The sequence below is a fragment of the Oncorhynchus mykiss genome, chromosome 9, assembly GCF_057628025.1.
Source record: "Oncorhynchus mykiss isolate SJ-2025 chromosome 9, ASM5762802v1, whole genome shotgun sequence".
Lineage (NCBI taxonomy): Eukaryota > Metazoa > Chordata > Actinopteri > Salmoniformes > Salmonidae > Oncorhynchus > Oncorhynchus mykiss.
In genome coordinates, this window is record NC_143030.1 from 57,434,088 (window position 1) to 57,448,624 (window position 14,537).

A 14,537-nucleotide genomic window follows, 5' to 3' on the forward strand; every position below is an offset into this window, starting at 1 on the left:
TCCCTGACCTTTGCCCCCTCCCTTGCGCAACTCTTTGTCGTGGATGAAGCCGGAGAACATCTGCGTGTCCATGAAGAGCTGCAGGAACTGGCGGGCCCCACGGGAGGGGTGGGACTTACAGAAGCTCTCCCTCTGCAGCTCCCGGGCCCCGCTGGCACCCATGTGGAGGGAGTAGTGGCCCACTAGCTCCACGAAGAAATGCACAAAGGCCTCCGACACCAGGGAGCTCAGCTCACACTGCTGGCCTGCATGGACAGATGGTAGGGAGGGGGATAGTCACTTATAAAAGTAGATGGTGTCAAAATGGAGAGGCGAATAAACACTAAGAAATGTCTTTCTATACAATTACACTTTATCCAACCTGGACAGGGAAACAAGAAGACATTGTTTCATCAATGTTTTGGCTACAAGGCCGTTTTTAAGGTAATAGTTGGCTGTGCAAACCTGTGCAGTCTCCGTCTTGCCGTAGTATCTGCCCTCTCTCCTCCAGGATCTGCTGCAGTGCAGCCTGAAGCTTACTGGGCAAGATACAGTCCTCATCACCAAGCTGAGAAACAAGGAATAGTTAAGAGGTCAGGGCAACTCACATCATGCAAGAGAACCTCCCACTGGACACAAACTGGTTGAAGCAATGTTTCAACGTAATTTGTCAATGTGGCTGTGAAATCTACATTGGATTTGAAAAAAAGTAATCAACGTTGTTGGTTACTGCATTTTTGGTTAAGGGCTTGTAAGTAAGCATTTCACGGTAAGGTTTACACCTGTTGTATTTGGTGCATGTGACAAATACATTGGATTTTAAAAAAAGTAATCAATGTTGTTGGTTACTGCATTGTTGGTTAAGGGCTTGTGTACGTGACCAATACAATTTGATATGCTTGTAAGATATGCTTGTAAGTAAGCATTTCACTAAGGTTTACACCTGTTGTATTCGGCGCATGTCACAAATACAATTTTATTTGAACTTAATAGGCTTGCCGTAACAAAGGGGTTAAATACTTAGACACTTTCAGCTTTTCGTCAAGTTGTAAAAAATTCAAAAAACATAATTCCACATTATGGGGAATTGAATTTGAAACTTTTCTGAAATTTTAACCACAGGATTGTGTCATCATAGTAACCAACATTTCAATATAGGTTGAATTTGTTTCTTTAAAACAATGTCAGATCTTTAACATTATATCCACTACCTGAAAAAAATATAATATGCTGGACAGCACCTCCTACTGAACAATTGACCTATCTACAGCTACCCTTTAGTCCCCCATCCAGGGTTTTAATCTTTCCCAGCTTAAATCAAATGTTATTTGTCACATGCGCCGAATTCAAAACGGGTGTAGACCTTAGTGAAATGCTTACTTACAAGCCCTTAACCAACAATGCAGTTAACTTTTTATGGCTGCAGGGGCAGTATTGAGTAGCTTGGATGAAAAGGTGCCCATTGTAAATGGGCAGCTCCTCAGTCTCAGTTGCTAATATATGCATATTATTATTATTATTAGTATTGGATAGAAAACACTCTAAAGTTTCCAAAACTGTCAAATATTGTCTGTGAGTATAACAGAACTGATATTGCAGGCAAAACCCTGAGGAAAATCAAAACAGGAAGTGGCTTCTATTTTGACAACTCCATGTTCCATAGCCTCCCTTTGCTGGATTTAAAGGGATATGAACCAGATTCCTTTTCCTATCGCTTCCTCAAGGTGTCAGTCTTCAGACAGTTTCAGGCTTTTATTTTGAAAAATGAGCCAGAACGATAACATTGCGTCAAGTGGTCACATGAGTTTTGCTCGCGCAACAGACATTGGATACGTATTGCTTTTCCCTCTCCTACTGTGAAAGACATTTGCGGTTGATATATTATCGATTATATATTTTAAAAACAACCTGAGGATTGATTATAAAAAACGTTTGACATGTTTCTGTGGACATTATGGAAACTTTTCGCCTGCGTTGTCGTGACCGCTCTTTCCTGTGGATTTCTGAACATAACGCGGCAAAAAACGGAGGTATTTTGGATATAAAAATAATCTTTATGGAACGAAAGGAACATTTGTTGTGTAACTGGGAGTCTCGTGAGTGAAAACATCCGAAGATCAAAGGTAAACGATTAATTTGATTGCTTTTCTGATTTTCGTGACCAAGCTACCTGATGCTAAGTGTACTTAATGTTTTATCGTGCGATCGATAAATTTACACAAACGCTTGGATTGCTTTCACTGTAAAGCATAATTTCAAAATCTGACACGACAGGTGGATTAACAAAAGGCTAAACTGTGTTTTCCTATATTGCACTTGTGATTTCATGAATATAAATATTTATAGTAATATTTATTGAATGTAGCGCTATGCTATTCAGCGATTGTTGATGACACTTATCCCGTTAGTGGGATTGCAGCCATAACAAGTTAAGAAAATACCTAAAAAATAAAGAGATAAGAATAACAAATCATTAAAAAGCAGCAATAAATGACAATAGCGGGGCTATATACAGGGAGTATCAGTACAGAGTCAATGTCAATGTGTGGGGGCACCAGTGTCGAGGTAATTGAGGTAATATGTACATGTAGGTAGTTATTAAAGTGACTATGCATAGATAATAAGAGAGTAGCAGCAGTGTTCCGGAGGGGGGCATTTGATTAGCCGTTCATTAGTTTTATGGCTTGGGGTAGAAGCTATTTATAGGATCCTCTTGGACCTAGACTTGAAACCCTAGGCCATAGCTGTGTCACTGACAATTACCATTATATTATCGTTAAAATTATTGAGATCCCCCACTCAACAAAATATGTAAAAAGCAACAATTTCAAACATTTTACTGAGTTAATTTAAGGAAATCAGTCAATTTAAATAAATTCATTAGGCCATAATCTATGGATTTCACATGACTGGGAATACAGATATGCATCTGTTGGTCGCAGGTAGGGGCATGGATCAGAAAACCAGTCAGTATCTGGTGTGACCATTTGCCTCATGCAGCACGAGATCTCCTTCACAGAGTTGATAAGGCTGTTGATTGTGGCCTGTGGAATGTTGTCCCACTCTTCTTCAATGGCTGTGCGAAGTTGCTGGATATTGGCAGGTGTTCAATGGGTGTTCATGTCTGGTGAGTATGCAGGCCATGGAAGAACTGGGACATTTGAATAGTGTACAGATCCTTGCAACATGTGGCCGTGCATTATCATGCTGAAACATGAGGTGATGGCGGCAGATGAATGGCACGACAATGGGCCTCATGATCTCTTCACGATAAAATGCAATTGTGTTAATTGTCCGTAGCTTATGCCTGCCCATACCATAACCTCACCATTTGGCAACTCTGTTCAAAGTTGACATCAGCAAACCCGTTCACCCACACGACTCCATTCAGTGTCTGCAATCTGCCTGGTATAGTTGAAACCGGGATTCATCCATGATGAGCACACTTCTCCAGTGTGCCAATGGCCATCAAAGTTGAGCATTTGCCCACTGAAGTTGGTTACGATACCGAACTGCAGTCAGATCAAGACCCTGGTGAGGACGATGACCATGCAGATGAGCTTCCCTGAGACGGTTTGTGAAGCAATTCTTTGATTGTGCAAACCCAGTTTCATCAGCTGTCACAGGTGAAGAAGCATGATGGAGGTCCAGGGCTGGCATGGATACGCGTGGTGTGCAGTTGTGAGGCAAGTTGGATGTGCTGTCAAATTCTCTAAAAACAACGGAGACGGCTTATAGTAGAGAAATTAAGATTGAATTATCTGGCAACAGCTCTGATGGACATTCCTGCAGTCAGCATGCCAATTGGAACACCCCCACAAAACTTGAGACATATGTGGCATTGTGTTGTGTGACAACTGTACATTTTAGAGTGGCCTTTTATTGTCCCCAACACAAGGGGCACCTGCTTCACAAACTTGCTGTTTAATCAGCTTCTTGATATGCCACACCTGTCAGGTGGATGGATTATCTTGGCAATGGAGAAATGCTCACTAACAGGGATGTAAATACATTTGTGCACAAAATTTGAGCAAAATAAGCTGTGTGCATATGGAACATTTCTGGGATCTTTTATTTCAGCTCATGAAACCAATACTTTACATGTTGCGTTTATATTTTTGTTCAGTGTACTGTAGATTCACTGTTGCTATCGAAGTCATTCCAAAGGGTAGGTTTAAGAGAGCAAATGAAATGTGACCATACTTTCACTCATATCAATTACGCTATTTAAGCTTGTATAGCATTTGCAAAGTCAACAACAGCCATTGTTTCAATTCAACCCATAATTCAACTAAAAATAGATCATAGAATAGGCCTAGGGTTTCAAACTCTGGTTGATAATAAAATGTAATGATATTTAGTGATATTGAATTGTGTTTGGTTGTCAACGCAACCAAATATCAAACTTTCAAGGAGATATATCTTCTGTTTTGATCTGTGCCACTGACTTAGTTTGGCTTTAATTCCAGTTGGTCTACAAATTAATCATTTATGTTGATTCACATTTCCATCTCAACCAAAAATCTAAGTTAAAGAACAGGGCTAAATCAAATGAACATTTATTGAAGTGCATTTAAAGTTTGATTTGATTTAGTCTTATTCTTTAACTTTTACATGTATTAACTTTTAGACAAACTGGAGTTAAAACTAGTCAGTGTCACAGATGGAACTATCAAAGCAGAAGATACATCTCCAAAATGTTGACATTTGGTTGCATTGACAACCAAACAATTCAAAATCACATTTAAAATAAATAGCCTACAAACTTGTCAAGTCAAAAATAAATTGTTGGATTCAAATCTCCAACTCAACCAAAAATAAAAAGTAAAAGAATGAGATTAAATCCATAGCCACATTGAGGTTACTGTAACTATACAATTATTTTCATGTAATCACATGTTCAAGATAGCATGCATACACTACCGGTCATAAGTTTTAGAACACCTACTCATTCAAGGATTTTTCTTTATTTTTAGTATTTTCTATTTTCATTGTAGAATAATAGTGAAGACATAAACTATTACATAACACATATGGAATCATGTAGTAACCAAAAAAGTGTTAAACAAATGAAAATGTGAGAGTCTTCAAATAGCCACCCTTTGCCTTTGACAACTTTGCACACTCTTGGCATTATTTCAACCGGCTTCACCTGGAATGCTTTTCCAACAGCCTTGAAGGAGTTCCCACATATGCTGAGCACTTCTTGGCTGATTTTCCTTCACTCTGCGGTCCGACTCATCCCAAACCATCTCAATTGGGTTGAGGTCGGGGGATTGTGGAGGCCAGGTCATCTGATGCAGCACTCCATCCCTCTCATTCTTAGTCAAATAGCCCTTACACAGCCTGGAGGTCATTGTCCTGTCGAAAAACAAATGATAGTGGGACTAAGCCCAAACCAGATGGGATGGCATATCGCTGCAGAATGCTGTGGTAGCCATGCATGTTTAGTGTGCCTTGAATTCTAAATAAATAACTGACAGTGTCACCAGCAAAGCACTCCCACACCATAACACCTCCTCCATGCTTCACGGTGGGAAACACACATGCAGAGATTATCTGTTCACACACACTGTTTCACAAAGACACGGCAGTTGGAACCAAAAATAGCCAATTTGGACTCCAGACCAAAGGATAAATTTCCACTAGTCGTGTTTCTTGGCCCAAGCAAGTCTCTTCTTATTATTATTGGTGTCCTTTAGTAGTGGTTTCTTTGCAGCAATTTGACCATGAAGGCCTGATTCATACAGTCTTCTCTTAACAGTTGATGTTGACGTGTGTTACTTGACCTCTGAAGCATTTATTTGGGCTGCAATTTCTGACGCTGGTAACTCTAATGAACTTATCCTCTGCAGAGGTAACTCTGGGTCTTCCATTCCTGTGGCGGTTCTCATGAGAGCCAGTTTCATCTTAGCACTCCTGGTGACTACCTCATGAAGCTGGTTGAGAGAATGCCAAGAGTGTGCGAAGCTGTCAACAAGGCAAAGGGTGGCTATTTGAAGAATCTCAAATATAAAATATATTTTGATTTGTTAAACATTTTTGGTTATTACATGATTCCATATGTTCTTTCATAGTTGTGATGTCTTCACTATTATTCTACAATGTAGAAACTAGTAAAATGAAGAAACAAAATCTTGAATGAATAGGTGTTGTAAAACTTTTGACCAGTAGTGTAGGTCATCTCAGGTCTGTAGAAATCTTCACAATTGCTGTAATACTCTCTGTAGAATCTAAAACTTCACTGATCACTTGCATCAATGTTTTCCCTATATTCATAAAACGTTGCCACCACTCCCAAAAATATATTTTGTAGAAAATAATTTTCGGGATGGTAAAATGTTTTCAATGTTGTAAACTTAAGACCAAAAAGAGATAAGGTATGTAGAGATAATGGAGCTATACATTTTTAAATAAGAATCTTTGACAACTAACAATCACCAAAATAACAACGAGACAGTGAGGGACAATCTAAATTTCCCAAAATGTCATGGCATGTGGCCCCCATTGATTTAGTTATGTTTGAGTTAGTTCCAGTTATGTTTGCAGTTCGTTCCAGTCATTGGCAGCAGAGAACTGGAAGGAAAGGCAGCCAAAGTAGGAATTGGCTTTGGGGGTGACCAGTGAGATATACCTGCTGGAGCGCGTTCTACGGGTGGGTGCTGCTATGGTGACCAGTGAGCTGAGTTAAGGCGGGGCTTTACCTAGCAAAGACTTGTAGATGACCTGGAGCCAGTGGGTTTGGCGACGAGTATGGAAGCGAGGGCCAGCCAACGAGAGGGTACATTTGCAGTGGTGGGTAGTATATGGGGCTTCGGTGACAAAACGGATGGCACTGTGATGGACTGCATCCAATTTGTTGAGTAGAGTGTTGGAGGCTATTTTGTAGATGACAACGCCGAAGTCAAGGATCGGTAGGATGGTCAGTTTTACGAGGGTATGTTTGGCAGCATGAGTAGAGGATGCTTTGCTATGAAATACGAAGTTGATTCTAGATTTAATTTTGGATTGGAGATGCTTAATGTGAGTCTGGAAGGAGAGTTTACAGTCTAGCCAGACACCCAGGTATTTGTAGTTGTCCACATATTCTAAGTCAGAACTGTCCAGAGTAGTGATGCTGGACAGGCAGCGATCGGTTGAAGAGCATGCATTTATTTTTACTTGCATTTAAGAGCAGTTGGAGGCCACGGAAGGAGAGTTGTATGGCATTGAAGCTCATCTGGAGGTTAGTTAACACAGTGTCCAAAGAAGGGCCAGAAGTATACAGAATGGTGTCGTCATAGAAACTAGCATTCAATATCAGCGGCCCAATAGGATCTCATTGAGAAACGGAAGCGAAATGCCATAGCAACTATTACTTACAGTGCATTCATTAAGTACTCAGACCCCTTGACTTTTTCCACATTTTGTTTAGTTACAGCCTTATTCTAAAATGGATTAAATTGTTTTTTTTTACCCCTCATCCATCAACACACAATACCTCATAAATGACAAAGCAAAAACAGGTTTTTATTTTTTTATAAACTGAGATTCTATTTGCATAAGTATTCAGACCCTTTACTCAGTACTTTTGGCAGTGATTACAGGCTCAAGTCTTCTTGGGTATGAAGCTACAAGCTTGGCACACCTGTATTTGAGGAGTTTCTCCCATTCTTCTCTGCAGATCCTCTCAAGCGCTGTCAGGATGGATGGAGAGCGTTGCTGCACACCTATTTTCAGGTCTCTCCAGAGATGTTAGACCGGGTTCAAGTCCGGGCTCTGGCTGAGCAACTCAAGGAAGGACATTCAGAGACTTGTTCCGAAGCCACTCCTGCATTGTCTTGGTTGTGTGCTTAGGGTTGTTGTCCTGTTGGAAGGTGAACCGTCACCCCAGTCTGAGGTCCTGAGCGCTCTGGAGCAGGTTTTCATCAAGGATCTCTCTGTATTTTTTCCCTCGATCCTGACTAGTCTCCCAGTCCCTGCCACTGAAAAACATCCCCACCGCATGATGCTGCCACCACCATGCTTCATCCCAGGGATGGTGCCAGGTTTCCTCCAGATGTGACGCTTGGCATTCAGGCCAAATAGTTCAACCTTGGTTTCATCAGACCAGAGAATATTCTCTCACGGTCAGAGTCCTTTAGGTGCATTTTGGCAAACTCCAAGCGGGCTGTCATGTGCCTTTTACTGAGGAGTGGCTTCCATCTGGCCACTCTACCATAAAAGGCCTGATTGGTGGAGTGCTGTAGAGATGGTTGTCCATCTGGAAGGTTCTCCCATTTCCACAGATGAACTAAATCAGAGTTCCATCGGGTTCTTGGCACCTCCCTTACCAAGGCTCTTCTCCCCCGATTACTCAGTTTGGCCGTGCTGCCAGCGCTAGGAAGAGTCGTGGTGGTTCCAAACTTCCATTTATGAATGATAGAGGCCACAGGGTTCTTGCAGACCTTCAATGCTTACGAAATGTTTTGGTACCCTTCCCCAGATCTGTGCCTCCACAAAATCCTGTCTCGGCGCTCAACGAACAATTCCTTTGACTTGGTTTGTGCTCTGACATGCACTGTCAACTGTGGGACCTTATATAGACAGGTGTGTGCCTTTCCAAATCATGTCCAATCAATTGAATTTACCACAGGTGGACTGCAATAAAGTTGTAGAAACATCACAAGGATGATCAATAGAAACAGGATGCACTTGAGCTCAATTTCAAGTCTCATAGCAAAGGGTCTGAATTATGGGGTATTGTGTGTAGATTGTAAATGTAATCCATTTTAGAATAAGGCTGTAACGTAAAAAACGTCAAGGGGTCTGAATACTTTCAGAAAGCACTGCATAACACATTCCTATACAATTTCCAGACTTCACAGATGGACCACTTAGAAGTTATATCAGGGGGACATTTTTTATTTTTTTCACTGATAGAACATAGGCGTTCATCAAATTGACAGGAGTTTCATGATTTTTATTTCTGGGGATGGATAATCCCTTTAATATTCTCACTATATGAACTTGGACTACATCCAAGAGAAATTCAAGCTCTGGCATAGTGTAGTATGAAATTAAACTCCCGAGTGGCGCAGCGGTCTAAGGCACTGCATCTCAGTGCTAGAGGCATCACTACAGACCCTGGTTCGATTCCAGGCTGTATCACAACCAGCCGTGATTTGGAGTCCCATAGGGCGGCGCATAATTGGCCCAGCGTAGTCCTGGTTAGGCCGTCATTGTAAATACTAATTTGTTCTTAACTAACTTACCTCGTTAAATAAAATACAAATTTAACAATGCCACTTTAAAAGACAATCCCAGGACAAGGACGGAGAGCAGACATGCACAGATAAAGTCTTCCTCATGTCCTAGTCACTTGTCATGTTTTGGAACCACACCCATCATTGAGTCGCAATTAAATACAATTCAGTTGGTAGAGCATGGCACTTGCTCAGAGTTGTGGGTTCGATTCCCGCAGGGGACCAGTACAGGAAAAAGTAAAAAAGAATGTATCCACTCAATAATGTAACTCGCTCTGGATTAGAGCATCTGCTAAATGACTAAAATGTAAAATGTACACACCTGTTTGACAAACTTGTCTGCGCATAAATCTACAATAAGTACCTAGAATGCAAACGGAGAGAACATAGAAAAGATCAGTGACAACAGGAAAGCAGGTCAAAGTATTTGGCTTCAAATTAGACATCAGGGACTGTCTACCATTAACTGTTAGTAACTATTTGAAGTTTGATACTCCAGTTATTTGTTAGTCTTACTGCAATGACGTTTATAAAATTACCACTAGGTGGCACAAATACTTTTAAGTCTGATAAACCCTTGTGTGCGACAGAACACTAAATAACCCTAACATTAACCCTTTATCAAGGAAATAATCACTCATGTACTTCCTCATCAATTCTGATGAAATCGAAAATGCTGTCCTTTGTAGCATGGCCATCTAGTGACTAGCCACTGGGAATCAGATGGTGAGCTTTGTCACTTACCTCCTCTATGGGCAGCTCCAGCAGCTCGGGCAAGCAGGGCACCAGCGCCCCCATGAGAAAGGGAGTGGGAGAGCAGCTGATGTCCAGCATGCTGGCGGGTAGCACAGGCACAAAGGTATGCTGCCATGTGAACGGGTAGAGCAGCGCCAGCGCAGCATGGCCACAACGAGACAGCACACTGAAGAGAGGAGGAGAAAGGGATGAAAAGATGTGAAATTCCAGAGAAGAGGCACGTCAAAGATATGGAGTCCATACAGTCTATTCAATACAATTAACTCGGACTACACTATGTACTTATGACAACTTACACACAGCACTTTCACACCGACCAACAGAAGAGCAAAGCACACAATACATTCCACCCTGAACCAGTACTCTGCAGTACCTGCCCTCCCACTGTCTCCCAAGCCAAGCTGGAGATGCCAGTGAAGCTGTGTGTACTAGAGGAAACGCATCACCTGAGTTTGTTAGCGATAAAGATGACCCTCCTCTCCAGTAGCAGAGAGGCAAACACCTGCAAGAGTCTCCCAACGCTCAGGCACTGCAGCAGGCTCTCAAAGTCCACGTGCTCCAGCCTCGAGTCCACCGGCCGGCACAGAGTCAGCACCTGACCACACACACACACACACACACGGTTGGCTATTGCTCTTACAACAGTTGGTTGCTGGGCAGAGACATTGCACATGATTGCAGGTGTTGTTGACAAAGTGTCCGTAATAAAGAGCTAGGTAGGAACTGTTACTTCTCTTAACATCCTGTAGTAACTATTTTCGTATAGTCATAGGGTGACTTCCTCTTAGTTGTGATTGTTACCTCATTTCCTGAGCCTGGGAGGAAGCTCTTGACTGTGATGGTGCGTCCAGGGGCGGGGAAAGGAGCCTCCATGACGCTACGCATGAAGGGGGACACCAGGGCAGGACAGATCTCCCTGCGCCTCTCTACCTCCTCCAAGATCTGAAAACACACCCACCCACACACACAAAGACGCACCCAGTATAACTCCATAACTACACCCCTAAACACAAAGACAATCCTGATGACAAGTATCAACAAGGGAATACACCAGGACTACATTAAATACTAGCTGCTTTCTTCAACTTTTATTTACACTAGTCACACCTGTCCCCTCTCACCTGCACAGACTAAAACATTGGGTGGTACATAATAACACATCGTTAAATATATCAATTATCCTTCTCAAAACTCACCCTTCTGATTAGCTTGGGACATTTTTATAGGATTTAGTTTCAACCCTTTTCAATGTGCACAAGCAAGCTAAAATGCATTATATATGAAGAGTTTAATCAGACTGCCGGTACCTTAGCAAACAGGTTGAAGCAGCCCAGTCTGCTTACAATACAGTGAACTTCAGGCAGTCTCTTCCCCTTTCCACAGGGCTAAATGGCACAAATCAACACAGAGAAGAGCGTGAAAACCAATCCTGGCATTCAGTGTCAAAGTTATTGAAAGGCTATAAAACGCTGACTTTCTGGGGGATAACAGAAACATCGAATTGTGCAATGTATTAAAAAAAACACAAATCTAACATTCAACATTTGGAAAAAAATTGAAATTATTTTTAGTTAGGTTCATTGATTCAGAGGTTTTATGGCCTACGACTCAGATGGAGTATATCCCTTAGATGTTGAGTAAGCACTTTACTGCCAAGTTGTCACACGCATAGTCAGACACACACAAAACGTAATGACACACACACACACTCACCAGGATCTTACGACAGTAACAAAACCAACGGCTGCCATCCTCTCCCGTCAAGACAAAAGAGAAAGTTTCACTAGAGACAGAAGCATAGACAATTTGACAGGGATACACATTGTAGTAGAGATAAGCAGTGTTCTAAGGCAGACTCCCTGGGAAGAAAACAAAGCATGGCATATGAACTGCAATCATGTTTTTCTTTGTCTGAATCACTAGATGTTCAACCTTTCATTTAACATAACTTTCACTTAATTCTCAGATCATATTTCTTTCTAGGACAGTGATTATTACAAAAAAAACTCGCTACTTTTTAAGTTTTGACCTGTTTCAATACTTATACAGTGCCTTGCGAAAGTATTCGGCCCCCTTGAACTTTGCGACCTTTTGCCACATTTCAGGCTTCAAACATAAAGATATAAAACAGTGAGGATCTCTGAGGATCTCAGTGAGGATCTCTGAATGATCCAATGTTGACCTAAATGACTAATGATGATAAATACAATCCACCTGTGTGTAATCAAGTCTCCGTATAAAGGCACCTGCACTGTGATAGTCTCAGAGGTCCGTTAAAAGCGCAGAGAGCATCATGAAGAACAAGGAACACACCAGGCAGGTCCGAGATACTGTTGTGAAGCCGGATTTGGATACAAAAAGATTTCCCAAGCTTTAAACATCCCAAGGAGCACAGTGCAAGCGATAATATTGAAATGGAAGGAGTATCAGACCACTGCAAATCTACCAAGACCTGGCCGTCCCTCTAAACTTTCAGCTCATACAAGGAGAAGACTGATCAGAGATGCAGCCAAGAGGCCCATGATCACTCTGGATGAACTGCAGAGATCTACAGCTGAGGTGGGAGACTCTGTCCATAGGACAACAATCAGTTGTATATTGCACAAATCTGGCCTTTATGGAAGAGTGGCAAGAAGAAAGCCATTTCTTAAAGATATCCATAAAAAGTGTTGTTTAAAGTTTGCCACAAGCCACCTGGGAGACACACCAAACATGTGGAAGAAGGTGCTCTGGTCAGATGAAACCAAAATTGAACTTTTTGGCAACAATGCAAAACGTTATGTTTGGCGTAAAAGCAACACAGCTGAACACACCATCCCCACTGTCAAACATGGTGGTGGCAGCATCATGGTTTGGGCCTGCTTTTCTTCAGCAGGGACAGGGAAGATGGTTAAAATTGATGGGAAGATGGATGGAGCCAAATACAGGACCATTCTGGAAGAAAACCTGATGGAGTCTGCAAAAGACCTGAGACTGGGACAGAGATTTGTCTTCCAACAAGACAATGATCCAAAACATAAAGCAAAATCTACAATGGAATGGTTCAAAAATAAACATATCCAGGTGTTAGAATGGCCAAGTCAAAGTCCAGACCTGAATCCAATCGAGAATCTGTGGAAAGAACTGAAAACTGCTGTTCACAAATGCTCTCCATCCAACCTCACTGAGCTCGAGCTGTTTTGCAAGGAGGAATGGGAAAAAATGTCAGTCTCTCGATGTGCAAAACTGATAGAGACATACCCCAAGCGACTTACAGCTGTAATCGCAGCAAAAGGTGGCGCTACAAAGTATTAACTTAAGGGGGCTGAATAATTTTACACGCCCAATTTTTCAGTTTTTAATTTGTTAAAAAAGTTTGAAATATCCAATAAATGTCGTTCCACTTCATGATTGTGTCCCACTTGTTGTTGATTCTTCACAAAAATATACAGTTTTATATCTTTATGTTTGAAGCCTGAAATGTGGCAAAAGGTCGCAAAGTTCAAGGGGGCCAAATACTTTCGCAAGGCACTGTATTAAAGTGGTTGTTTCAGCACCCTTATATGAATATCCTTATTGTACACCACTGCTACATACTGTGACCACAATGTGAATGTGACAGCAGCTTACCTGGGCAGGTCTCCAGATGGCCGCCAGTCCTGAGAGTCTGGGAAGCAAAACTTGGGGATTGCCTTCAGCCGATCTTCAGCTTCACGGGAGTGACGAGAAGACTTCGCAAACTACACCGTAAAGAAAGGAGAGACTCATTTTCTAGACTCATTTTATTCCCTGGCCCGCAAAACAGGAAATAGTCAAGAGAAATACAATGGTAACAAAAAACAAAGGCAACTCAAAACATTCTGGGGTTCCTTTGAGCCCATGCATGGTTTCCCCTATTAAAATGTATTGTATAAGTGTGTTCCGCCACCAAGCTCTGTTGCCCCCCATCTGAAAGATGTTGGCTTTAATTGATTTCAATTGACAATAACCTTGTTGGGAAACTGTTGCGTGATCTCAGGGGCATAGGTGTTTCCCGGGGAACTCTTTCTGAGTGACACCACCACAAAGAGCTGGAAGAGCTGCTGTTGCTGGAGCTGGATCAGGTCCCTCTCCAGGGTGCGGTAGCCTGGCCTCCGCTTCAGCGTGGACTGGACATAGACCGAGCGTCTCGACCCTCCTAGTGGAGATAGTAAAACATTTATTTAAAAAAAATCTGATAAGTTGAATCTAACGGAACAGGATATTAATATCTTGCTTTGATTAAATGCAAATAAAATGTGAATAGAAAAGATAAAGGCACCCCCCCCCAAAAAAAAAAAAACTAGACAGTGCTTTCCCCTTAATTTGGGATTGAGGCTGGAGCTATACAACTTTAGTAGAAGGCTGATTGACTGATCTCAACATTCTAAAAACGTCTGCCAAACATTGATTTTGGAATGAAGGTCAATCCTATAGTAGTACCATTAGTGTTGTCCTCTGGGTCACTCTCAGTTCCACTGGTCTCCTCTGTTCAGAGCAGAAGAGAGTGCGCAAGAGAAAATGAGAGAGCGACAGAGTGCAACAGACAGAGACACACAGACAGAGATAGAAACACAGAGC

General features: G+C 41.8%; 1 protein-coding gene across 1 annotated transcript in view; it reads right to left on the reverse strand.

Annotated features, from left to right (window-relative positions):
* The window catches only part of dennd2c (DENN domain containing 2C), a 34,322-nt gene that overhangs the window by 3,312 nt on the left and 16,473 nt on the right, over window positions 1–14,537 (reverse strand). Inside the window, exons 7-17 of the mRNA XM_021616174.3 lie at window positions 14,400–14,444; window positions 13,928–14,115; window positions 13,569–13,678; window positions 11,673–11,742; window positions 11,267–11,344; window positions 10,761–10,901; window positions 10,406–10,554; window positions 9,948–10,125; window positions 9,526–9,567; window positions 445–547; window positions 9–245 (exon numbers count right to left, since the gene is read on the reverse strand). Coding sequence (XP_021471849.2) covers window positions 9–245; window positions 445–547; window positions 9,526–9,567; window positions 9,948–10,125; window positions 10,406–10,554; window positions 10,761–10,901; window positions 11,267–11,344; window positions 11,673–11,742; window positions 13,569–13,678; window positions 13,928–14,115; window positions 14,400–14,444 — 1,341 coding nt within the window. The remainder of the gene's footprint in view (window positions 1–8; window positions 246–444; window positions 548–9,525; window positions 9,568–9,947; window positions 10,126–10,405; window positions 10,555–10,760; window positions 10,902–11,266; window positions 11,345–11,672; window positions 11,743–13,568; window positions 13,679–13,927; window positions 14,116–14,399; window positions 14,445–14,537) is intronic.